Genomic DNA, 25,752 nt, shown 5'->3' with positions numbered 1-25,752 from the left:
AGAGGTCTCTTGACCAGCGGTGTTCTACAAGTATCGGTACTGGGTGCACTGTTACTTGTCACTTATATAAATGATTTGGATGTGAACATAGGAGGTATGATTAGTAAGTTTAGAGATGACACCAAAATTGGAGGTATAGCATGCAGCGAAGGTTACCTCAAAGTACAATAGGATCTTGATCAGACAGGCCAACTGAGAAGTGGCAAATGGAAGTCGTAGACTCATTCGCTGAGCTGATGTGTTTTTCTGCAGACATTTCATAGACTCGCTAGGTGACATCGTTAATGTGCCTCTGGTGGAGCGTTGGCGATCTGGCCTGCCTGGTATTTATGGGTCTCTGTTCGCAAGTACTTCCAGTTCTGTCCCTGAATGGTTTGCAGGGTCCAGTTCAATGTGTTTATTGATTGCGCTCCTGTTGAAGTTCCAGGCTTCAAAGAATTCTCTTACATATCTGTTTGCCTGTGATAGGATGGTTACATTATCCCAGTTGAACTAATGTCCTTCATTGATGGCGGGACAGACTACCAAAGCTTCAAAGGAAGCACACTGATAACATCACCTAGCAAGGCAATGCAACATCTGTAGAAAAACACAGCAACTCGGCAAACGAATCTACAAACACACACAACCAGCTATAAATCTTTTCAAAAGCCCTAAAAGGCAATCAGAGTTTAATTTAGATAAATGTGAGTCCCGGGGAGTATTGCTGACGCAGAGACCTTAGAGTGCAGGTTCATAGTTCCTTGAAAGTGGAGTCGCAGGTAGATAGGATAGTAAAAAAGGCATTTAGTATTATTGTCAATGCATTGCATATAGGAGTTGGGAGTCATGGGGCAGCTGTACAGGACAGTAGTTAGGCCACTTTTGGAATAGTGGTGCAGTTCTAGTCTCTTTATTATAGGAAGGATATTGTGAAACTTGAAAAAGGTTCAGAAGAGATTTACAAATAGTAATATTATCCTTCATCACTCCCCCTCCTCTCTAACGCCAGCTTCTCTCCTTTCCATAGTATTTGCATCCTAGAACATTAAGCTGCCAGTCCAGTAATTGCTATGATATCCCAGTTCTATGTTCCTAACCATGCCAACTTCATCTGCCCTGCCTGTTAGGTCTCTTAAATTGAACTGCATTTCTTTCAACGTATCAGTCCTACCTCGTTCTCAGTTTCGTTCCTGCCAGCATTGTTTGACTTGCTCTGTTTCCCAACTGTACCGGTCTTAGATTTCTTTCCTCACTATTTCCCATCCCACTAGTGTAAACCCACCCCAGCAACTCTAGCAAATCTCTCCACCCGTATATTAGCTGCCTTCCTATTCAGGTGCAATCCATTCTTCTTATACAGGTCATTTCTACCCAGAAGTGTGAACCCTTCTCCCCTGCACCAGCTCCTCAGCCACACATTCATCTACTCTATCCTCCTTTTTCTACCCTTACTAACACATAGCAGCAGGAGTAATACAGATATTACCACCCTCTAGGATCTCCTTTATAAATTCCTGCCTAACATCCTATCGTCTTCCTTCAGAATCTCCTTTTGTTTTCCTGTCATTAGTTCCAATGTGTACAATGACCTGCTGCTAGTCCCACTCCCCTTTGAGAATATTCTGCACTTATCCTTGATCCTGGCACCAGGGAGGCACACACCATTCTAGTTCCTTGCTGCCAGCCACAAATATTTGTGCCTCTGACTAGAGAGAGTCCCCTATCACAATTGATTGCTTACATTAGGGCCACTCTCAGCACACAAGTTCTTGTTACATTGCCGAGTTCATCACCCCCTACGTTTTCCAAAACAGCATACTTGTTTGAGATTGAGATAGCCAGAGGAGACTTCTACATTACCTGCCTCCCTCTAACTTTCCTTGCGTTTACCCATCTATCAGACTATATCTACAATTTTTCTCCCTTCCTATAATTTGCATCCATCACACCCTCAGTGTTCACTGATGAGGGGGACATGATGAATGCTGAGATTAGAGATAGAAGTTTGATTACTCTGGATCACATTGACGTAAGCAGGGAAGATGTGTTGGGTAGGCTAGAGATTAAGGTGGACAAATCCCCAGGAAGAGTTGGGATCTACCCCAGGTTGCTGAGGGAGGCGAGAGAAGAAATAACTGGGGCCCTGACATATCTTTGTGGCATCCCTAAACACAGGTGAGGTGCTGGAGGGCTACTCATGTTGTTCCCCTGTACAAGGAGGGTAGTAGGGATATTCCAGGTAACCACCAGTGAGCCTGACATCACTTGTGGGAAAGTTGTTAGAGAAGGTACTGAGAAATAAAACCTTTTTATATTTAGAAAAGAATGGACTTATCAGTGATAGGCAACATGGTTTTGTGGAGGGGAGATAGTGCCTTACTAACTTAAGAGTTCTTTGAGGAAGTGACCAAGTTGACAGATGAAGGAAGGGCTGTTGATGTCATATACATGGAATTTAGTAAGGCGTTCAATAAGGTTCCCCATGGTAATCTAATGGAGAAAGTGAAGTCACGTGGTATGCAGGGTATTCTAGCTAGGTGGATAAAGAACTGGTTGAGCAACAGGAGACAGTAGTAGTTGAAGGGAGCTTCTCTAAATGGAGAAAGGTGACTGGTGGTGTTCCACAGGCATCAGTGCTAGGGCAATTGTTGTTTGTAATATACATAAATGATCTTGACAAACTTACTGATCATTGGTATGATCAGCAAGTTTGCAGATGACAAGATTGATAGAATAGCAGAAAGTACAGGGGACTGTCAAATAATACAGGGGAATATAGATAGACTGGACAGTTGGGTGGAGAACTGACAGATGGTGTTCAATTCAGGCAAATGGGAGGTGATGCATTTTGGGAAGTTGAATTCTCGAGCAAACTATACAGTAAATGGGAATTCTAGACCGAACTATACAGTAAATGGAAGAGCCTTGGGAAAAGAGCAGAGAGATTTGGGAGTTCGGTCCATTGTACCCTGAAGGTTGCTGCACAGGTGGATAGTGTGGTCAAGAAGGCATACGGTATGCTTGCCTTCATTGGATGAGGTATTGAGTGTGACAGCTGGCAGGTCATGTTAAAATTGTACAAGACTTTGGTTTGGCCACATTTGGAATAGTGTGTACAGTTCTGGTCACATTACCAAAAGGATGTGGACACTTTAGAGAGGGTGCAGAGAAGGTTTACGAGGATGTTGGCTGGTATGGAAGCTGCGAGCTATGAAGAAAGGTTGAGTAGGTTATGACTATTTTCACTAGAGAAAAAAAAGAGACTGAAGGGGGACCTGATTGAGGTCTACAAAATCATGAAGGATATACACAGGGTAAATGGAGATAAGCTTTTTCCCCAGGGTGAAGGATTCAAAACTGAGAAGTCACGCTTTCAAGATGAGAGTTGAAAAATTTGAGGATACATGTGGCAAGTACTTTACACAGAGGGCGGTTGGTGCCTGGAACGCATTGCCAGCAGAGGTAGTAGAGGTGGGCATGGTAGATTCATTTAAGATGCATCTGGACAGATGCATGAGTAGGTGGGGAGCAGAGGGATACAAATGCTTAGGAATTGGGCGACAGGTTTAGACGGTGGATTTGGAGTGGCTCAGGCTCAGAGGGCTGAAGGGCCTGTTCTTGGGCTGTAAATTTTTTTTTTCTTTGTTCTCTAGCTTCTGGAAACTCCTCATTGCCTCTAACTGCCACTCAAACTGATCCACAGGACCTGAGAGGATTCGCAACCAAAGGAACTCACTGCAAACAATCAGTAACATGGAAATTCTTCCTAATCTCCCATATCCGACAAGAAGAGCACATCATTCTAATAAAGGCAATCTTTGCACTTTAACAATCTACAGACCCAGAAAATAGCAGTCTTGCTGCTCTAAAAAAAAACACTGCTTCAGGCTGGCTTAGTACCTAATGTGTTATATTCTAACTTTTAATCAAGAGACAGATCTCAATAAAATCTAACCGAAAAGAACCCACTCTACTCAATATTAAAAAACAGCAAGGTTAAACTTAAAAACCATACATTTAACTGCTCTCCCACACAGATTCCCCCAAAGGTCATGTGTGAATTTCGCTGTTAATTTTTCTTCGATGCACATTGATGTCCAGAAATATTCGAACAGCAAAGGCATTAGCTGTGCTGATTCACTGCTGTGTCAGACAGCTGTTGTAGTTTTCTTTCTCTCACTGACCATGTGGTCTCTGCCTTTGTCTCGGTTCCTTCTTTTTAAAAGTGCTGTTGTTTTGATTTGTTTTTCCCCACAAAGTTCCAAAACAATGCAACAGCTTATAAGACAGTAATTACTGCTGCTGGAATTCAAGGAAATCAGTTCAAACACCCAAAATACCTCAAAAAAAAAGGAAGAGTTCTTACAGCCAAATCCTCTACCATAAGGGGCATGGACAGGGTGGACAGAAAGCAGCTAACCCTCTTAATTGAAGGGGCAATAACAAAGGGACAATTTTTAAAAAGGTGAAAGACAGTAGGTTTAGAGGTTATTCAAGGAAACATTTTTCATCCAGAGGCCATTGATGGGAATCTCGTATGTACTGTCTGGAAGGACAGTCGAGGCTGGAAACCTACAGCCTTTAAAGTACTTGGATGAGCATGTAAAATGTCATTCATTCAAGTGCAAGGGTCAAATGCTGAAAAGTGGGCTTGTGTAGAATTAGAGTAGCTTCTTTGTCAATGTAGACTCAATGGGCCTCTTTGGAACTGTATAATTTTATGATTCGGTACACAGTTGAACATAAATAGAAAAAATGTTAGAAATAAAAATGAAACCCCTACAGGTCGTTCTGCTAGAATACGCATTGTCAGTACGAATTTCTATAACACAATTGATGAATTGTGGCAATTGTTTGGATAACACACTTTCTACTGAATGGATATAGCAATTTTTCTACTAGTGATCTTCTACAGTAGAATTTTCTATAGCTGTTTTCCATTGTGCTATAATGGGTCCTCTGCACTATAGAAAATAGCACTATGACCTGCATTAGTCTTTGAAACATCAAGCAAACCTGTTCAAATACCATAAGACCTGCTGCATCTTCTTTTGCATGTGACAATCAAGCAACAATTTTAATCTGCTGTAAAAAGTCAACTTTTAGGCATATAAAAAAAAACTCAATTTAATTATTTTCAGAAGTTGACAATTTCAATGGTAGGAAACAAGATTGCAGGTTACCGATCACATTCAACCAGCTTTACCAATTAAACAATGAAGTATTCCAGTATGATTAGCCATAAAAGAAATGTAAAAATAGAATATTCAGCAAATTGATTACAAAAATTCACAATTTCATATTCAACTTCAAAAATTCAGTTAAATAAATAAGACAGATGTTAAATACAGGAGTTGAAATTTTGTCTTCTGTCCACAATTTACATTATGATACATGATGTACTTTAGCCCTTGACACACAAGGAACCAAACGTGACTTGTGTACACAGTTTGCAGAACTGCACGCATTAGTGATTTATACAAGATGACCTCCCCCAGATGGAAAAAAAAGGTTTTCCTGGGCGAAGTTTGAAAGGAGGAAACATGTTCAGACAAGTTATAATTACAGGAAATCAGTTGCTTGCAGTAATTTGTACTGAATAATATTCTGACAGAATGATAGTCAATCAATAGTCATAGCATATTAACTTCTGCACAGTTGAAACAGAAACAGATTTAAGATTTCAGTTCTTTAAACTGAATTATACAGTAATTTCTGAACATTTGCTTCAATCTGTTTGCAAACACAGTATCTAGACACTATGAAAATGTATTTACAAAGATGTACACCCTTAACAGTTATTCTTATAATAGTTATCCTGAAGCACCATTTCAATCACAAATGTTCATGGGACTTCAGTTTCTAAACGTCGGACTTCCTTGACTACCAGGTCAATATTTATGATTGGATTGAAGTACAAAGCCCAGTAAAATAAACAGTCACAAACAAATTGAGGAATTATTGGCCACAAGATAGCAACAAGGATTCCTTGGCTTGATACCTTCCAGAAGTGACTCCACATTTTCTGAGGAATAGCCCTAGAAGAGAACATCGCAATTATTTGCCCAATTCATAGAACAGGTTTAAAAGCTGTAAAATAAATTGCATGTGGAATATTGAAAAGATAATGTCTCACAGCCCTACTGGACTTTAGGCTGCGCTTTCAATAGAGAGACAATTAATAGTGGTTAACACAAAAGCCACCCAACCTCAGGGCAGGAGAGAGATTGAGAAGGAGGGTCCTTCAAGATACCGTTAACCAGTGCAACAAATTAATTCATATTGTCGGCATCAGCCTGCATCGCCACCCAGCAGTCCAGCCTCAGCTCCGCTGAAAACTTAGAATAGGATAGGTGGTCCAAGACGGTGACCACAGAAAGGAATGGAATAGAATCAGTTCACAACATAGAAGAGTCGATAAAGATGACAACTTCAAGTTGTGAACCATTCCAAATTTGGTGTGAAACAACCAGATAAAAGCACAGATGGTGAACAAGTCAACAGCATTTGTTAGCATACATGGTGAAAGCTAGTACCACATCATTGATGACATCGCTACTGTTGTAGATGCAGAGAATGCAGCAACGGATTATTCTGTGAATCAGAAAGTATCTGTGCCAGAGGGAAAAAAGCCAAGCCATTGATACAGATATACTGGCTATATTTGGATAGCCAGGCATGCAAGGGTAGTCACCGAGAGCTGGGCAAAGATGGAAGATTTCATAGCTAACGTTCAGTGCTGAAGTATCAATGAAGACAAGAATTAAATAACAAAACATCATTCAGGATTTATATTAGGGTGCATTTATGAAAGTTCAATAGCCAAACATGAAAGCATGCATTTTAAAATAATCAATAGCATCCAGGGAAATATAGGTTAGGTTGATCAGCCATGGGATATGCAGGGTTACAGGGATAGGATAGGTGGCTCTGGTAGGATGCTCTTTAAATGGGGTAATGTGGACTCAATGGGCCAAATGGCCTGCTTCCACACTATGGGTGCTATGATTCTACAAACAAAGGAATGTGAATAAAAAAGATTGGGTCGGCACGGTGGCACAGTGGTTAGCACTGCTGCCTCACAGCGCCAGAGACCCGGGTTCAATTCCCGCCTCAGGCGACTGTGTGGAGTTTGCACATTCTCCCAGTGTCTGCGTAGGTTTCCTCCGGGTGCTCCGGTTTCCTCCCACAATCCAAAAATGTGCAGGTTAGGTGAATTGGCCATGCTAAATTGCCCGTAGTGTTAGGTGAAGGGGTAAATGTAGGAGTATGGGTCTGGGTGGTATACGCTTCGGCGGGTCGGTGTGGACTTGTTGGGCCGAAGGGCCTGTTTCCAAACTGTAAGTAATCTAATCTAAAAAAAGATTGAATTCTGATTAATACTTAAATTAATCAAAATTTAAAAACAATTTAAACAAATTTTTGAACTTCAAATACACATTCTTTACAGAATACTACTCACCTTGCACTTGATTTTTTAATACAAGTCCTTTCTTGCTGCCTATTAATACATTACTTTTTGCCATTTTGGGAGAGAAAAAGACTCAAAGTATCATAACAGTTTCAGGACAGAATTACTTTGTTCCTCATTACCATCACAAAAGTAGCAGCTTCAACTTTTACATACCTGAATCCTCCTCTCATCCAAAGTCTCCAGAATGCAAAGCCTTCCAGGACTGATAGAAGCACTGCGTTCACAATGATAAAACGTGACGTCCAGTAGTGCATATCCAACCAATCCCAAGCAAATTCAGCAACTAACTGATATGGCATCAGGGAGTATTTTACAAGGAACTCAGCCCATTGCTTCAAGCTGATATCATCAGACTTTTTAGAAAAGAAAAATGGTTAAATAACTGTACAAATTGATCAAAATCCATAAATAGAGCTTTCATAAGTGATATATATATATATATATATACACACACACACACACACACACACACAGTGCAATTCAGTAAACAAATACAATGCCAAACTACTTACATTTGTTAATAAAAAGACAACTATACCTGGTTACTTGCCCCAGTATCTTAAGTCACAATGTCAAAAAGCAGCACCTTTGGATATCGTATGATGAGAATTGCAATCTGTTCTAAAATGTATGAGACTCAAAAAAATCAACTGACATTCGGAGATGGTCACTCATAGGGAGACAAACATGCATTTTTATAGGTGCAATCATGACTGAGATCATTGGAGTACGAGTCTTCGAGTCAAAGAGGTGTACAACACGGAAACAGACTCTTCAGTCTAACTCATCCATGCCCACCAGATATTCCAACCTAATCTAGTCCCATTTGCCAGCACTTGGCCCATATCCATCTAGACCCTTCCTATTCTTATACCCATCCAGCTCCCTATTGTATATTGTAATTGTACCAGCCTCCATCACGTCCTCTGGCATCTCATTCTATATACTCACCACCCTCTACATGAAAAAATTGCCCCTTAGGTCCCTTTTATACCTTTACCTTCTCACCCTGAATCAATGCCCTCTAGTTCTGGACTCCCCCATGCCTGGGAAAAGACTTAACTATTTAATCTTTCAATGCCCCTCACAATTTTATAAACCTCGAAGGTCATCCCTCAACCTCAGATGCTCCAGGGTGGACACCCCAGCCTCTTCAGCCTCTCCTCAGCTTAAAATCTTCCAACTTAGGCAACATTCTTTTAAATCTTTTCTGAACCCTTTCATATTTCACAACATTCTTCCAAAAGGAAGGAGACCAGAATTTCATACACTACTCCAAAAGTGGTCTAACCAACGTCCTATACAGCCACAACATGACATTCCAACTCCTATATTCAATGCACTGACCAATAAAGTAAAGCATACCAAATGCCTTTTTCACTATCCTACCTACCTCTACTTTCAAAGAGCTATGAACCTGCACTCCAAGGTCTCTTTGTTCAGCAACACTCGCTAGGACTTTACCATTAAGTGTATAAGTCCTGCTAACATTTGCTTTCATAAAATGCAGCACTTCACATTTATCTAAATTAAACTCCATCTGCCACTCCTCAGTCCATTGGCCCATCTGATCAAGATCCCATTGTAATCAACTCCATCTTTCTGTGCATATCCAGGTGTTCAAAGCTCCACTTAAAAGTTTTACTTTAGTGTTCTCATTGCCAACTTCTAAAAGCAGGATCCAGCAGTTGCTCTTGAATCTGCTGTTCAAGTACAGGTGAGAGCCACAAAGCCAATTTCCTTCCTTTGTAAAGGGACTAGATTCGGTTGGGACATCTGGTCAGCATGGACGGGTTGGACTGAAGAGTCTGTTTCCATGCTGTACATCTGAGTCTAAGTGCAGTTTTGGTAAACCAACTACCAGAAAATGGAGAGAATACAAGAGAGCAATTAATTTTCTGACTGACTTCCTAGATCCAATGGCTTGCATCTCCCACTTAGGATGGTTAGTTTTATGCTACTAAAGCTGAAAATGGTAACTCTAGATCTCTGAATGGAAACAGGCCAAAGTACCACTCAAATCTCACAGCACAACCATGACCAACAAAATGGAAGTTCCATTTTACTTTGCATTTTTAATGCAAATCAGGGAGTGCAGCATTTGAGAGGAAATCAAAAAGCAAGAAAGAAATGAGATGGGCGGGGGGGGAGAGAAAGAGAGAGGAGAGCTTATGGATGGCCTGCAAATCATACCGAAAAGTCAAATCAACAAAAAAAAAAAAGGTCCAAGACATTCCCACTAAAAATGAACAGAAAACCTAGTGTTACAACACGGGGTAAACCCCACGCCCATTAATTTTAAACCAGCAACACAAGATTTATCCCATGCAGTAATCTGTGAAAATTCAAGAGGCTAAGTAGTAAAAATTAACAACTTTAAAGTACAAGAGAGAATAATTAACTACTTACAACTCCTTCCTCTAACCTATCTTTCACTTTCCCTTCTATAATACTCGTCCAATAAAACCCCGATTAAGATTTACTGTAAAATACAAATTTCAAAACCAGCCAGCAGTCAAATCTTCTCTTTATATTTTCCTCTGTAGGTGTGCTTTCCAGGTCGGTGTTGATGTTTTTCCTCTGTGCAAACTCCTTCCACAGGTAGGTACTTCTCAGAGTTCTGACTAGCAGCCTACATCTGTTGGTCTTTTGGCAGTTCTCCTCCAACTGTTCAGTTTTTCCGAGTCTTTCCCCAAAGCATCAGATTATGTCAATGGCTTTTAATATACTAAATTTCAATATACTAAATTCAAACTGGATTGCAGTTGGTATTTTGCATAGTATAATTTAAACTGTTGACCTAATTTGAATTTTTTTTTGTCTCCAGGTAACCAGCTACACTAGCTGCTGGACCAAAAGGTTACATTGTATCTTGTCCAGAACACTTGGTGCTGACAGGTAGTTCTGCCAGCTTTTAATTTTCTTAAAGAGGTACAGTACACTTCTAAACACTAGTTTAGAAGAAATCAAAGCTTTCAAGTTGCCAAATGATGCTGTAGATAAAGGATAGGATAACCAGAAAGGTGATGATCCTACACACTTTATCAGGGGTTAAACCTAAAAATCTTGAACAAGTTAATTCTCAACTCAGCATAAAAGCACAATTTTTTTCACCTTTGCATAAGGTTCAGAAAATAACTGAAGGAATTAATTTCTACGTCTTTAGTCGCTAAAGGTTCTGGTACAGCAGAAAAGAAAAACATTAACAATTAAATAAATTCATTAGTATAAATAGGTTATTTCGTAAATGATTGTTTCATTTAAGCAACAAAATACCTGTACTTCTTACCCAGTACTTGCGAAAAATATCTGCATCCTCAGTCATCTCTGTTTTCTCAGGAGAAATGGTGTGAATAAGTGGCAGAAATATTTCTGAGTAATCAAACAGGTAGAGATACAGCATGGTCAGCCGTGGAGAGCTCTTCAGTGCATACAGCAGAAACAGTGACTTGCCTACATGCATTGCCTGAAAAAGTAAGTATTTGGATTCGACAGCAATAAAAAAAAACTAAATTTAGTTAATTTTAGTTAAATAAAAACACAAAGTGTTAGCCGAGGACACCAATAAGCCTGTTAGAATATAATCTAAGTCAAAAACTGTAATCAATTCAAAGTTTGTGCGAAGATTTGTAGCTCGGGTGCTCGTTGTTGTGGTTCTGCTCGCCGAGCTGGAAGTCTTTGTTGCAAACGTTTCGTCCCCTGGCTAGGTGACATCATCAGTGCTTGGGAGCCTCCTGCGAAGCGCTTCTTTGATGTTTCCTCCGGTGTTTATAGTGGTCTGTCCCTGCCGCTTCCGGTTGTCAGTTTCAGCTGTCCGCTTTAGTGGTTGGTATATTGGGTCCAGGTCGATGTGTTTGTCAAAGTCCTCTGCATCAACAAACACATCGACCTGGACCCAAGATACCAACCACTACAGCGGACAGCTGAAACTGACAACCGGAAGCGGCAGGGACAGACCACTATAAACACCGGAGGAAACATCAAAGCAGCGCTTCGCAGGAGGCTCCCAAGCACTGATGATGTCGCCTAGCCAGGGGACGAAACGTTTGCAACAAAGACTTCCAGCTCGGCGAACAGAACCACAACAACTGTAATCAATTTAAAAGAGAACTACAGTGTTATGCATCTTAAATGATACCGAAAATGCACTTCAAATTGAACAAATCTGAGGCCAACTTCAGATTAACATTTATAGCCTCCATCAAAATCATTCATTGATAATGGTGTTTTTTTCCAAAGTATGCAATCTAATTTCAAAAAGAGTTACCTTGTATTCCCATAAATTCTGAGGGGGTTTCACTCCAAGTGCTTTCACATTGTCCAATTCCATGAGTATGGCTTTTCTATGAAGCTCTCTCTCAATGTTGAAAGGAGGCTTTGAAAACTCTTCTTCACCTAGAGTCAATAATAGCCTGAAATACATTTAATGGAAGAACAGAAGATATTTGAACAATCTAGACAAGAGATTTTCAACAACATAATTAACTAAATCTTGTCAAATCGGCTTCAACATTTTGACTACACCAAACCGCTCTGGTATAACGTCATCTGAAAGATTAAATCAGTTTCCTTTTGTATAGATTAGGATTAAATCTTTAAATTATTCAGAATCTTGCTACTTTGGATCCCCTTAATCCACTAAATTCTAGTTAAAAACGATCTTCTGAAAACTACATATACTGGATATAAATTTAATTCCAAACACCCAGGTCTTTGACAGGGAAGACCTTGGCACAAAACACTTTTGACTAGCAGTGCTGCACAATAGGAAATGGCTTCAATAGGAAAGCAATTTCCTGTACAAATCTTATATGAAGAATAGCGTAAGAAGAGGAGTTCAACAACTTAGACAGTTTAAGTGCTCACAGTTTGGATTGGAGATATATAGTGTATGACAAATAGAGATTCTAATTTATTATGATATATAAATATAGGACAGAAACATCCTAAAGTTCCTTTCAATGCTATTGGGTGAACTGCACTTGAATTGCACTAGGGGCAAGGAGCTTGCATAGCTGGATTTATAAGGTAAACCTCACCTTCCATTAACTTCTTCCTGTAAAAACCTTTCCTTGTAAACAGTAGCCCATTGGCCCAACTGCTCTAACCAGAGTGTCACTTCCTTTGCAGTCCATTTAGTCACAGGTTTGTGTACTAAAAGATCTTGTTCAGTTTCTCTGCTCCAGAGATAAACTAGAAACACCACCTAGAACAAAGAGGTAGCCAAAGAACTTCAGTGCTAATGCCCCTGTAAGAGCAATTTAATTAGCATCACTATTTAATGTCCTACCTTTAAGCCTTCATAATTTCCAATGTCCAGTATGTTTTATTAAATGCAACTTGATACTACACACTTAGATTCATTATGTTTAAAGCCGAAGAATGCAGGAATTAGGTTAACATGAAACAAACAATAACATAGTTCATTAAAAATTAAAAAGGAAACACAAGTCACTTTAAGCAGGAATTTTACTTGTGCACTGATTAACCTATGGTTGCCTTCCTCCCATTCAACTAAACTATAGTAAAATTGAGTGCACAGATCCCCAGCCATCATTTATAAACTTTGCTAATTCACATCTCTTACATTTGGAAATTTATCAGCACAGAGCACAACAAATAACCAAAAGCAGAAAGTCTAAATACCACTGCAGTCAAACTCACTTAATTGAAAACTAAACATTTGAGAATAAAACCCTGCAAATAATAAACCCGGCAAATAATAAACCCCTTTTCTAATTTCACTTAAAAATATAGTAAGCATTTAAAGGGATATTTAAGAATGCTCAGAATAAGTACTTTCCAACAATAAAGAAAACTGTCAAAGGGGTGACCCACCATCCAAGGTTAAAGTAATTAAAGAGAGTAAATTTGAGGAAAAGCATACAAGTGTGCAAAGTGGCATGTCCCATGACCACTCAATATAAAGAATCTTTGAAGATATTAAAAAGTTAATCTGGATGGAAAAAACAAATTAAAGCACAAGAGGAATCAAACGAGTAATGCAAAGCCAGATAGCAAGAGTTTCTATAAGTACCTGATTGAGGAATATAAATTGAGGTTTGCTGGGGAGTAAGAATGGAGTGTTAACAGTGGATAATAGTGACAAGATAGCTGTAATGAATAAATATTTTGATTCTCAGAGGATATAAAAAGAGTTTCCAGTCGTATCCATAGATCAGGAAGTTGCAGGAAGAGAGGAACTTAGTATAATTAGAATCGCCAGGAAAAAGTTACCGAGTAAACCGATGGAGCGAAAGTAATATCCTAAGGTCCTGAAGAGGTAGCTAATGAGGCGGTTGATGGTAAATTGATTAAAATTCATTAGATGCAGGAAGAGGTCCATGACAATAGAAAGGAGTAAACGTAACCCCTCTAACAAGAATGGAGGGAGGCAATAAACAGGAAACTACTGATGTCTGTAGTGGGGAAGGTTTTAGAATCAATCAGGTTCTCACAGGACACTTGGAACAGTTAACATGGATTTGCGAAGGCAAGACGGTTCTATTGCACACAATCTACTGCAATTCTCTGAATGAGTAAAATATGCTGTTAATAAGAGAAACCCATTAATATAATGTACTTTAATTTCTAGGTGATGACATGCACAAGGAAATTGTGCAAAGTGGGACCTCATGATACAAGAGGCAATATATTAAACATATTGGCTGGTTGGCAGAAAACAGTATGCATGGGATGGATCATGTCTTTTTATTGGCAGGATATGACAAGCAAGTCCCACAAGGGTCTGTGCTAGCCCTCATTGTTTTACAATTTATAATTATGACAGGCTGAGGGACACAAAGGGGAGTAAGAATGGAGTGTTAACAGTGGATAATAATGACAGTTAAATTTACGAACAAAAATAGGTAGGCAAATATGAAGATGATATTCTCTCTCCATGTTGATCTGCATCCTTGTTAAGTGAGTGGGCAAAATTATAGCAGATGAGTGAAAATGGGAAAATGTGATGTTGCTCACATTGGCAGGAAAAATAAAAAAAAGTGCAGTTTTATTTTATCTGAGAATGACTGCAAAATTTAGAGGTGCCGAGGAATCTGGGTATTCCAATCCATGAACAACAGAACATTGGGGTGTAAATGTCTTGGGGATAGCTTTGTAAATTGAGCAAATAGGTTGGACAGGCTGGATTTAGTTTCACTGGAGTTTAGAAGAGTGAGGGATGAACTGCTTAGAGTTTATAAGCATGGTCAAGACAAAGCAGATGTGGAAAGCAGGGCTCCTATTGCAAACTCGCCCAAAACCTGGGGATAAGATTTAAAATTGGTGCGTGTGTGCGTGCATGTATCAGCCTTTTCATGCAGAGTGAGAAAAAACTGTTAGGCAAGAGAATCAGATTACAGATCAGCGAGAGAGAAGATTTGTAGCTCAGGTTAAGGTCCTGGATATACGTTTGCTCGCTGAGCTGGAAGGTTCATTTTCAGACGTTTCATCACCAAACTAGGTATCATCAGTGAGGCTCTGGTGAAGCACTGGTGATAGGGCCCGCTTTTTGTGTGTGTTTAGGTATCTTTAGATCACTGCTGGAAATGCAATTACCGATCCAAGGAAACCTAAACACAAATAAAAAACAGGCCATACCATCAGTGCTTCACAGGAGACTCACTGATGATGTTATGTAGTATGGTGATGAAACGTCTCAAAACAAACCTTGCAGCTCAGTGAGCAAACTTACATCCATTTCAGATCAGATGGGGTATTTGGAACATAGAACAGAAAATGATCCAATTGAATCGTAGAGCAAACTTGAAAGGGCCAAATAGCCTTGTTCTTATGGACTAGGTAACCAACTCAATAGTATTTAACTTAGCAAGTGCTACGGTTCTGAAACTTGACAAACAATGTGGGACTATTAGATAAACTAGGTCAGATATTGCATAAAGAAGGAAAACACTGCCTTTAAAAGTGAGGTTCTTCACACAGTAGTAATTTAATGCTAAGTGAGCAAAAAAGTTGTTCTCTTTAAATTTGACTTTTAACAGTATTTAAAAAATGTCTATCAAATTGTAATTTATATATTGCAATTAAATTTCTACACTATTTAGCTATATGCCAAACTTGATAAAACAATTAAAAACAGGAAGATTAAGAAACAATATCACATGGAAAAATCATTACCCCTTGAACAGGTCTTCTCCAAAGCAGAATCAGTCTGTTTACTTAGTAGAAGACACCCAAAGTGCAAATGGGGTACTAACTTTTTTTCTACCAATGAAAAAGAACTTCATAAAACTGATTATATATGCTTCAGTAACTTTAGCAATCAAATTACAAGATTGGAAAATATTATTGAATTAAAAAACATTCACTGTACAAACCAATGGTGATTTAACTACTTAACAGGATGCAAATACCACAAACCATTATAACAGGATCATAAATGGATACTTACTGCCACACAAGTTAGAGAAGTTAGCACTCCTGAGAAAAAGCCACCTCCTCGTCGCCATTGCCCCGAGTTGTTGATAGTTCTTGACTGTTCATTACCATATTTCTGGAAAGCCAAAATGCTATTAGAGATTTTTATGTCGTTCTGTGTCTCCTTCTGTCGTCGTTTAACATCATCAGGGAACAACTTCTCAACAGCATCCCTGAAAAGTGGAGATGGGATGGGGATTAGGAGAAGAGAAGGCAAATATGCATGACATTGAGACATGTAAATATTTAATTGTTTTTAAATGATAGAAACAAAATGAAGCCCCAGCTGAATTTTGTACAAGGTTCAGGAAGTCCTGGCAAGTTCAGCATTTGTCACCCATCCCTAAATGCCCTTGAACTAAATGGATATTAAATGCAATTAAGAATCAAGATTACTATTGGAAGGGGCAGATCAGATGGGTTTTTAATGACTACTCATGGCTCAGTCACAGATGAGCCTTATAATCCTAATTTATTCAATGTTAAGTTTTTACCAGCTGCTGTGGTGGAATTTGAACACACCAAGGCATTCACCTTGGCCTCTGGTAAGTAATCCAGAGGCATTGCCACTATCCCACTGCTTCCTACCATAGTGTTTGTAGGTAGAATTGTACTTAATGAGAACACTTGGAAAAAAGCAGAGAATCGGATCAAGACTTGCAAAGTTACAAATGAATGAGTATAACAATTACCATAAATTGAACAGGGAGTCACAGTTAGAGCTTTGTCAGTTATATTCCATAAGAAACTTGATAATGTTCATGTACAGCTTGTAAAAGAAAAGCACTTGCATATATTGAATATAGAAGTAGAGTATTTATTTAAGCAACTTCATGGCCAGAATCATCAGGGATCATTAAGATTGGTGCAAACACAACCATTTTCAATTGACATTTTTGGAAATACAAAGAGTCTTTCAGAGTCCTAAGTGGATTAGAAAATATTGTATAAACTTCAGAATTTTGTAGTACAGACAGACAGTCACGCTTGGTGATGAGCTGAATATTTCTACAGTAATTGCATTTTAAAGATCTTATCAATAGAACAAGGAGATTAAAACATTTTACCTATCAGTGATCATGATAATTGGCCAAGGTAACAATGGAGGCAGCACCACCACAACATGATTTTAGCTGTCGCTTTGGATCCCAAAAAAATGTATTAGCAGAGTTTTACATTGACAAAATCTAAATTTGTCACTGCAGTCAACAACATTGCTATTAGTCAGCTAAAACTAAGTTAACCTTTGTTAGGCTGACAACAATGAAGTGTTGTGCAATTCTGGTCCTGCAAGCAAACACTAGCACTTGAAAAACTTTGTAGTTGATTGCACATTCCCACTCAGAATCCAAACTAAGAATATTTATTAATGAAATGAATTACGTAATTATGAATAGCATTTTGTTACATGCAACAGGAATTAATTTCTTTTTATTCTTAGCATCTGAAAGGCATTTTGAAGACAAGAATGCATTGAAATTTGACAGTACCTTAAAACAATGTTAACTTTAGGAAACCCCTCCCATTTTTCTCTGCATTCTGGACATTCTGTTTTCCTGGAAGCATCCCACCACAGTGCCAAGCAATGTCGACAGAAACTATGTCCACAGTTTAGAGTAGTTGGGTTTACTAATATTTCATAGCAGCAATGGCAGGAAAATTCATTGGCAGACAGTTGACAGGATGGTTCCGGTAATGTACTGTTCTCCAGCAGCTTTCTATGTTCCTTGTATTTTTGCCTATTGCGGAATCCCACATCACCCTCCATTTGATCACAACAGAAGCTCTGTAGACTTTATTTTCCTATCACAGCATGGGGAAACTGCAATAAAAGGTATATATTATTATTTTCATTACCAACTACAGGAAATGGCATTACTTGTTTCAACATCAACTTGCTTTTACAGAAAACTTTAAAGTAATAAAGCATCCAAAGGCACTTTGGGGAAAACCAAACCAAACTGGGCACTTTGCCACATATCAAGATCACCAAAGACTTGGTCAAAGTAGTAGCTTTAAGGACAATCCCCAAAGGAGAAAGTTGAGGTAAGACGGACAGGAGGAATTTTGAAATTTTCATCTCTTGACAGCATGAACACCAATAACAATGATAGAAATTACAGGTGGACAACAACCCCAAATGGGAGAGCAGAGGAATTACAGATGGGTATTGGACAGTTGGAAAATATTACAATGACAGGGAGAACTGAAACTAGTCAAGGTACTGAAAACAAAGACAAGAACTTTTAAAATGCAGATTCTGCTTATCCAAGAGCCAGTATAAATCAGCAAACACAAGGATGATGGGAGTGTAATTTGATTACAGTTCGAACACAGCAGAGTTCAGGATGACCTCAACTTTTGAGGGTAGAATGTGGGAAGCAGGAAGAGAGCACTGGAATAGTCAGGTCAGGGCTAACAAAGGCGTAGATAGAAAGATGAGCTGGTCAAAGGTAAAGTCAAAAATGTTACAAATGTGGAGACAAACAAACATGGTGGTTTTACAAATGATGGTCAAAATTTCTTCTTGGGGTTAATTATAATACTATGGCTCTGAACAGATTGCTTGAGGCTCAGACCATTGCCAGGGAGAGAGATGTTGGTGAATAGGGAACAGCTTTTGGTTAAGATGACTGAAAACAATGGCTTTTGGCTTCTCAAAAGTTAGCTGAACAATTTTTTTTTTACCCCATATTGGATGTCAGACAAAAGAGTAGACAGATCAGAGACAGCAGGGAAATCAAGAAGTGAGAAAGAGCTGGATATTGGCAGTCTACATGTGGAAACCAGGCTTTTCTGATTTGATCATGAGCAGTATGTTGATGGGTAGAGGAACAGAAACCATTACAGGCAATTTTCTGGCTGAGTGGACAAACAAGAGCAGAAACAGGTTTAAGTGCAGTCTCAGCCAGCCCGATGATAGCAGAGACAGATTGGCACAAAATCTGCAGATTTGTCAAGAAAGTATAATTTACCTATGTCACAATCATGTAGAATATCATGTGATTTTGACAGGAATTATTTCAGTTCAGTGGCAGAAACTTAAGTAGAGGAACTCCAACATGAAGTTTTGCAAACAAAAGAAGGACAGATTTGGGATGACTGAAGAAAGCCAGCTTACAGCTTGGTTAACTTGTAAAGATGGAAGGGTTGAGGAATACTTGATTTTTAAAAATGGAGAGGGTGATGACTGCCAATTTGAAGGTGAAGGGAACAATCCAGTATTGAGGACATAAAACTACTAATAACTAAATTGGGAGTGAAGGGAAGTTATGCAGTCAGAACTTCCGTAAGAACAGAATCAAGAACAGGTGGTGCATTGAACAACAAGATGAATGAGAGAAGGCATTTGAGAGAAGGTGGGAAGAGAGATTAACCTTGCATACACTTAGACCCAGCAGTTTAGTGGAAGGAAGGAAACAGTCCAAGTAGCTAATTGGATCATCTTTTTCGTTGCAACAAAAAAAATCCACATACTTCTCATTCACTGTTCAATGAATAAAGCCAAAAAAGTTAATTACTCTTTCCATATTTAGCACTCAGGAGTACAGTACTTCTGAGCATTTGTTAAATGGCACATTCAACTTAATTACCTGAACTTAAGGAAACACTGATCCACTGCCTCAAACATGTGGGCTGGAGAATTACATCTCTTTGCCCTTGCTGAAACTATTATTTATTCATTGGCCATATATGGATCCAGTTCAAAAAGGCAATGCTTCTCTACTTATACTGTATACCTCGCTAAGTAGGGCAGTTGTGTATTGGAATCAGAAGTTGCATGGTGAATTCAAGTCAGACAACACGAAGATTTGAAACTGAATTCATTATATGTGCTTACATCATTGGCCAGCACTAGTAAATAAAATGCAGCATTGCTGTCACAGCAAATTACTCCATCAGTCTTCACCACAGTCTGCTGACTCCTAATGCCCTTAAAAAAAACTACAAAGCTCAGTTTTGAGTCAGGTAATAAATGTAGTCTTGCTAATGTCACCCTTTCTGTATGCCTCAAATAAGAAAAAACACTTTTTCCTAGTCATTATCCACAAGAACCATCTTTATTGGTATTAATTTAATGTACTTTGTTTTGAATTAGAATCATAGCATTAGAAATATACAGCACCAGAATTGCACGCAGCATTCCAACAGTGGCCTACTAAATTTCCTCCACAGCTGCAAAATGACCTCCCAACTCCTATACTCAATGTACTGACCAATAAAGGCAAGCACACGACACTCCTTCACTATCCTATCTACTTCAACTCTACTTTCAAGAAACTATGAGTTTGCACTCCAAGATTTCTTTGTTCAGCAATACTCCCCACAATGTATCCATTAAGTGCATAAGTCCTGCACTTTTCAAAATGCTGCATCTCACATTTATCTAATTTAAACTCCATCTGCCATTCGTCAGCCCATTGGCCCATCTGATCAAGATCCTGTTGTACTCAGGAGATCACCTTCTTCACTGTCCACTGTATGGTGTCACCTACAAACTTACGAACCATACCTATGTTCACATCAAAGTCATTTATATAAATGACAAAAAGCAGTGGACCCAGCATCAATCCTTGTGGTACGCAGCTGGTCACAGGCCTCCAGTCTGAAAAACAACCCTCCACAACCTGTCTTCTACCGGCGAGACAGGTGTGTACCCAAATAGCTAGTTCTCCCTCGATCCTGTATGATCTAACCAAGTTTGTCACTTGGGATCAGAACCAGTGGGAATTTGCTCTAAAAAAGGACATCCAGGTATCAATTAGACTTTCCTCTCATCCATTTGGATTATATTTATATTAAAAAGGGTACCAGGTATGAAATGACAGTGGCAGACGGCAACCACCTACAACATTAAAAAACAATTGGAAAATAAGCAAGCACATTTCAACATAAAAAACCGTTAAGTGGTGCATTTTGTTTAGAGAAATAAGACCGTGACCCGTTCCTTTGAAAATAAGACTTCGAAAGCTTTAAACACACAAAGCATTTTCAGGATACAAATACATAAACAAGCATCAGTGCAGGTTAAAAAAGCTCCAGAAAAGTCTTTATTTTTCGAAGAATGAATTCAAAAGCTGAGAAGTTACATTAAACTCAGTGAAGCTTGGATTGTTCAAACACAAATAGAAAACTTTGCCTGCAATTCAGAATAAATATCCTGCATCAATAAAAATTACTTTGAACATTGTCAAGAATGCAAGGACAAATTTTGTAAAAGACTTAAACAAATAGCTCTCTTTGTTTAACTACTCAGTTTCTCAGTTGGCACCTTCATGGCCCCCAAATGAGCTTGACCATTTGTTGGGCTGCCAATTTTGCACTGTGGACACACCCAGCAAGAGCAGTTATGATTACTCGCAGGGTAAGCAAAACTAGCTGGATTTAGACTGCAGTCTGCAATACAAGACAACAGAATTCAAATCCAGAATGGTCATCAATTTTTGTATATAAAATTACCTATGTAATGACAAAACTTTTTTCATCTGGCTGACATCTTGCCAGTATACCCTGTCTGGCTAACAAAATTCAAAACAATGTATTAACTACCCCTGAAATGACCAAACAAGCCACTCATTTGTAGAACCAGTGTCAATTATAAACAGGAAATACAAGCTTGGCAGCGTAACTCAATACAAGAGCAAAAACATCTACTCCTTTTAATGGCAGAGTACTGAAACAGCTACTGATGAATTTAAAAGGACCCCGTACCAACAACCAGAAGAATGAATGTCAAACAAAATACCCTGCTAGGACTGCAACAAACATTACATTGGACAAACAGGCATGAAGCTAGCCTCCAGGAGAAATGAGCACCAACTAGTCACCAAAAGACTTGATCAATTATAACTAGTATTCATACACACTGACAAAGAGGGACACCAGTTCGACTGGGACAATACATCCATCCTGGGACAGGCTAAACAAAGACATGCACAGGAATTCCTAGAGGCCTGGTATTCAAACCAGAACTCCATGAACAAACATATAGATTTGGACCCCATTTACCAACCGCTCAGAAACAGAACTGGAAATAACATCACCCACCACAACTGACTGAGAGATAAATAACAAGCAGGACAGAACACCACTGTTGCTCCGAAGGCTCACTGATAGCATTACCTAGCATGGTGACGAAACGGCTGAGAACAAACCACCGGCTTAGCGAGCAAACTTACGAGTACTACTTTATGCCTAAATCAATCTTATACAGTGTATTAGAGGACATCAAAAATAAATCTGGTAGTAATAAATATTTCCTTTTATATATTGCCCTAATGTGCTGAAATATCAACTCATCGGGCAACAAATTACATTGAAATTCAGTGACTTACCTTACCTAGCCTAAATATAATCATTTTGGATTAGCAACATTCTAAAGCAGTAATGGAGGTTGCTGAATGGTTGCTCAGGTTTTGGTTGAGATTACTTGTACAAGGAATGTTGGCCAGGACACCACAGATCAACCTGGATTACCACAAATAGGCAGTTGTGATCTCCATTCTAATGTTCAAAGGAAAAATAATTCTGCAGTTCATTACCAGTACAATGGAAGAATATGCCATTAGATAGTAAGTACCAACCTCAATTTGGAACTTGATTATGATCCAAATAATAATTGTTTAAATTTTTTTTAATCGCACTAAGATCAGGAAACTCAAGTTAGCCTACTATTCTTACAAATGAATTTGGGTCAGATTGTTTCTACCAAAGCAGGTAACTCCAGTCAGGAGATCTGGTGCCCCTGTGGAAAGAGAAACAGAATTAATATTTCAAGTTCGATATGGCTCTCCTTCATAGCCTTCATTCACTCTCTCCCCACAGGTGCAGCCAAATCCACTGAGTTTCTTCAGCAGATAATGCCACATCAGACTGAGTGAATGAACAAACGAGAGAGAGGCGCATGCATTATTGAGTGTGGCTCACCTCTCCCTGAAAGAAATTGAAGCAGATAGGAACAGCCACGTGCAGGGGTGGGCTATTTAAAAAGATCCACCTCTGTTCTCCACCATTTGTCCACATTATTTACTTCTATTTTATGCTCTTGATCATTGAATGCCCGACAGTCGATCCCCATGCCATGTTCATGCCAATTTTTGGTCCCATTCTTTCCCATGGCTCTTATACCTTCCATGCCAAATCACATCCCCCTCCCTTGCCAACTTAAAACACTTCCATGCACTGTATATAGACCATAAGCCGATAGTAACAATCTCACAGATGAAAGTGCTTAAGAAACATCAATTTTTTATTTTCTATGGAAGTGTTGTTGCTAAAACACTATAAAAGTATCAAGAACTTGAGAGCATCAATCACAAACTGTAAGCACTCGACATTATCTTGTGCAAATAAATGAACTGAGACAAGCGTTTCTTATCAGATCATAAAACAATAAATCCTCTCCCCAAATCAAAAATCAATCCTTTTCTAAACATTTGTGCTTAGGGACAAAGACTCCAAAAAAAAATTGCAAAGGAGTGTTTCAATTGCACAGAAGATCAATAACTTCACAATGTTATGATGAATTAGTTGATAGTTGGTCATGTCTTTTGGTTGACTCAGTTCGGAGAAAGGGTCACCAGGCATGAAACATTAACTTTGATTTCTCTTCAGATGCTGCCAGACCTGCTGAGCTCTTCCAGCAGCTACTATTTTTGTGTCTGTAGACGTGGTTCAACTTCAAGTAATACTCAAGGTGATTTTTTTTTCTATTGTACCTCTAACATCTTCATATCAATTTAGTTCAGAATCATCTAGAGATATTTTTGACCTAGAAAGTAAAAAGTCAAGACCATGACAACAGAAAAGAGAACATAATTAACTTGCAAAAAACTAACATAATTCAAACACATACTGATCAAGGATTTAACAGCAAAGTTACATAATCAATTTGCCTAGAGTCAGAGATATACAGCACTGACCAGACCCTCAGCCCAACTCATGTGTCAACCAGATATCCTAAATAAATCTAGTCCCATTTGCCAGCATTTGGCCCATATCACTCTGAACCCTTCCTATTCACCTTTTAAATGTTGTAATTGAATCAATCAGTCTCCACCACTTCCTCTGGCAGCTTATTGCAGACACACCATCACCCTCTGTGAAATATTATAATAACCATGATTTAGAGGTGCTGGTGTTGGACTGGAGTGTACAAAGTTAAAAATCATGCAACATCAGGTTATAGTCCAACAGGTTTATTTGGAAGCACTACTCCTTCATGAGGTGGTTGAAGGAGCAGAGCTCCAAAAGCTAGTGCTTTCAAATAAACCTGTTGGACTATAATCTGGCATAGTATGATTTTTAACTTTACAATGACCACTACATTGCAAAAAGCTTTGAAATATCAAGACTATAAAGATAAACCCCAATATTTCCAGCAGTACCGGAGACCCAATTTTCAAACAAAAAATCAAAGCTTTTAAGCCATCCGCCAAAACATCGAGATTTTAAGTTCAGATGTTGCTTTTAACTTCAGACAGTCACATAATTATTCGATTCACTCCCGTACACTCTTTAATGGGATAAAGAAGCATAATAAGTAAAGAGCACAAGTGATTTATAGAAATTTAAATTCTCTCAACAGGATAAATGCCTCCTCTGTACCAACTTATAACAGATAGTACAACAAATATCGAACCTTCCTTAACTGCATGAAAAACGTAAAAAGGACGGTTTTGTTTGCCGATTACATAATATAGAAGCCGTGGCATTTGCAGATCGCGAGAATGATGTGGGCTTGGCCTGTGAGTAACTCCTGATAAATTCTCTCTGAAAATAAACCGTCTCAAGGCTATGGACACGAACACCACAAGACCAACAGGAGCCACGGGGACGGGGAAACACTCCATTTGTTGAGTAAATAACCCTTGCAAAATCACACACACCTTTCGATACCAACTACCGTCACCCTCTCACAACTCAATCTCCCATCGACTACATCTTCTCCACTGTGGCCGCCATTAACGCTTCAGGTGGAGCCTGGTCGCCTGCCCCGCCCATAACAAAAGGTCGCCGCGTCACCACGCCCCGCCCTCTTGGCACGTTGTGGGCGACGCCTTGCACCGCCTGACGAATCACTCCCAGCGGTTAAACGCGCTCCCCAGGGTGAGTGGTCACCGCCCACGCCAATCAGAGAGGACGCTGCTCATTGGCCAACACCACGACCCCCTCCAAAGTCGATCCCGTCCGGGCTTTCCCTGGTGCCGCTGGGAGATGGGAAGAAACAAAACGTGGCCTGGAGTTTCCGAGAGATCAGGAATCGGAACAGAAAGACTGCTGGATGTAAAACCAAAAGAGAAAATGCTGGAAAATCTCGGCAGGTCTGGCAGCATCTGTAAGGAGAGAAAAGAGCTACCAGACCTGCTGAGATTTTCCAACATTTTCTCTTTTGGTTTCAGATTCCAGCATCAGCAGTAATTTGCTTTTATCTGACTGCTGGATGTCGGTTTGCTTGCTGAGCTTGAAGGTTCATTTCCATGCCTTTAGTTACCCTACTAGGTAACATCTTCAGTGGGCCTCAGACAAAGCAATGCTGAAAATTCCTGCTTTCTTTTTATATGTTTGGGTTTCTTTGGGTTGGTGATGTCATTTCAACCCAAAGAAACCCAAACATATAAATAGAAAGCAGGAATTTTCAGCATTGCTTCGCCTGAGGCCAACTGAAGATGTTACCTAGTAGGGTAACGAAAGGTCTGGAAATCAACCTTCAAGCTCAGCAAGCAAACCTACATCCAAAACCTCAACCTGAGCTACAAATCTTCTCAAAACTCGAGAAAGACTGCTGTAAAAATCTGGTGAAAATCTGAAACAAAAACAGAAATTGAAGGAAAAACTCAGCCGGTTTGGCAGTATGT

The 25,752-nt window shown here is 39.2% G+C and overlaps 1 protein-coding gene and 1 long non-coding RNA gene across 12 annotated transcripts in view; one reads left to right on the top strand and one right to left on the bottom strand.

Moving 5' to 3' along the window:
- The window catches only part of LOC122560812 (uncharacterized), a 44,388-nt gene that overhangs the window by 13,658 nt on the left and 4,978 nt on the right, over nt 1–25,752 (top strand). For 2 of the 6 annotated variants that reach the window (XR_015760537.1, XR_015760538.1), the window contains exons 2-4: nt 10,003–10,057; nt 10,284–10,387; nt 23,510–23,591. This is a non-coding gene — a long non-coding RNA (uncharacterized LOC122560812). Of the gene's footprint in view, nt 1–10,002; nt 10,058–10,283; nt 10,388–23,509; nt 23,592–24,482; nt 24,619–25,752 lie in introns of those variants that run through there. The other 4 variants (XR_015760540.1, XR_015760542.1, XR_015760541.1 and 1 more) reach the window with 3 other exon arrangements.
- On the bottom strand, nt 5,083–25,126 carry LOC122560811 (bifunctional apoptosis regulator-like). Of its 6 annotated transcripts, none has more exons than XM_087997703.1 (10): nt 24,784–25,126; nt 22,480–23,666; nt 22,231–22,363; nt 17,386–17,717; nt 15,870–16,068; nt 12,496–12,662; nt 11,724–11,868; nt 10,746–10,922; nt 7,610–7,809; nt 5,083–6,020 (listed from the first exon to the last, which is right to left on the bottom strand). In XM_087997703.1, exons 4-10 carry the CDS (start codon nt 17,661–17,663, stop codon nt 5,828–5,830), a joined length of 1,359 nt encoding a protein of 452 aa, XP_087853829.1. In that variant the 5' UTR covers nt 17,664–17,717; nt 22,231–22,363; nt 22,480–23,666; nt 24,784–25,126; the 3' UTR covers nt 5,083–5,827. The 6 variants fall into 6 exon arrangements, with proteins under 6 accessions (XP_087853829.1, XP_087853831.1, XP_087853832.1 ...); XM_087997705.1 differs by having other exon boundaries at nt 22,236–22,363; XM_087997706.1 differs by lacking the exon at nt 22,231–22,363 and having other exon boundaries at nt 22,577–23,666.

This window comes from Chiloscyllium plagiosum, unplaced genomic scaffold (genome assembly GCF_037043375.1).
Source record: "Chiloscyllium plagiosum isolate Xiang-an unplaced genomic scaffold, Cpla_swu_hap1 HiC_scaffold_20, whole genome shotgun sequence".
NCBI lineage: Eukaryota > Metazoa > Chordata > Chondrichthyes > Orectolobiformes > Hemiscylliidae > Chiloscyllium > Chiloscyllium plagiosum.
The sequence above is the reverse complement of the archived record's forward strand: the minus strand, read 5'-3'. Positions and strand labels throughout refer to the sequence as shown.

Excerpts from the sequence above, each read along its gene's own strand:
- LOC122560811 (XM_087997703.1), bottom strand. The coding sequence starts at position 17,663 with ATGGAGGGTGATGTGGGATTCCGCAATAGGCAAAAATACAAGGAACAT. Across the intron at positions 16,069-17,385 it reads AAAGTTAACATTGTTTTAAG|GGATGCTGTTGAGAAGTTGT; the intron begins GTACTGTCAAAT and ends TCCACTTTTCAG. Across the intron at positions 6,021-7,609 it reads TGGATGAGAGGAGGATTCAG|GGCTATTCCTCAGAAAATGT; the intron begins GTATGTAAAAGT and ends GTTCTCTTCTAG.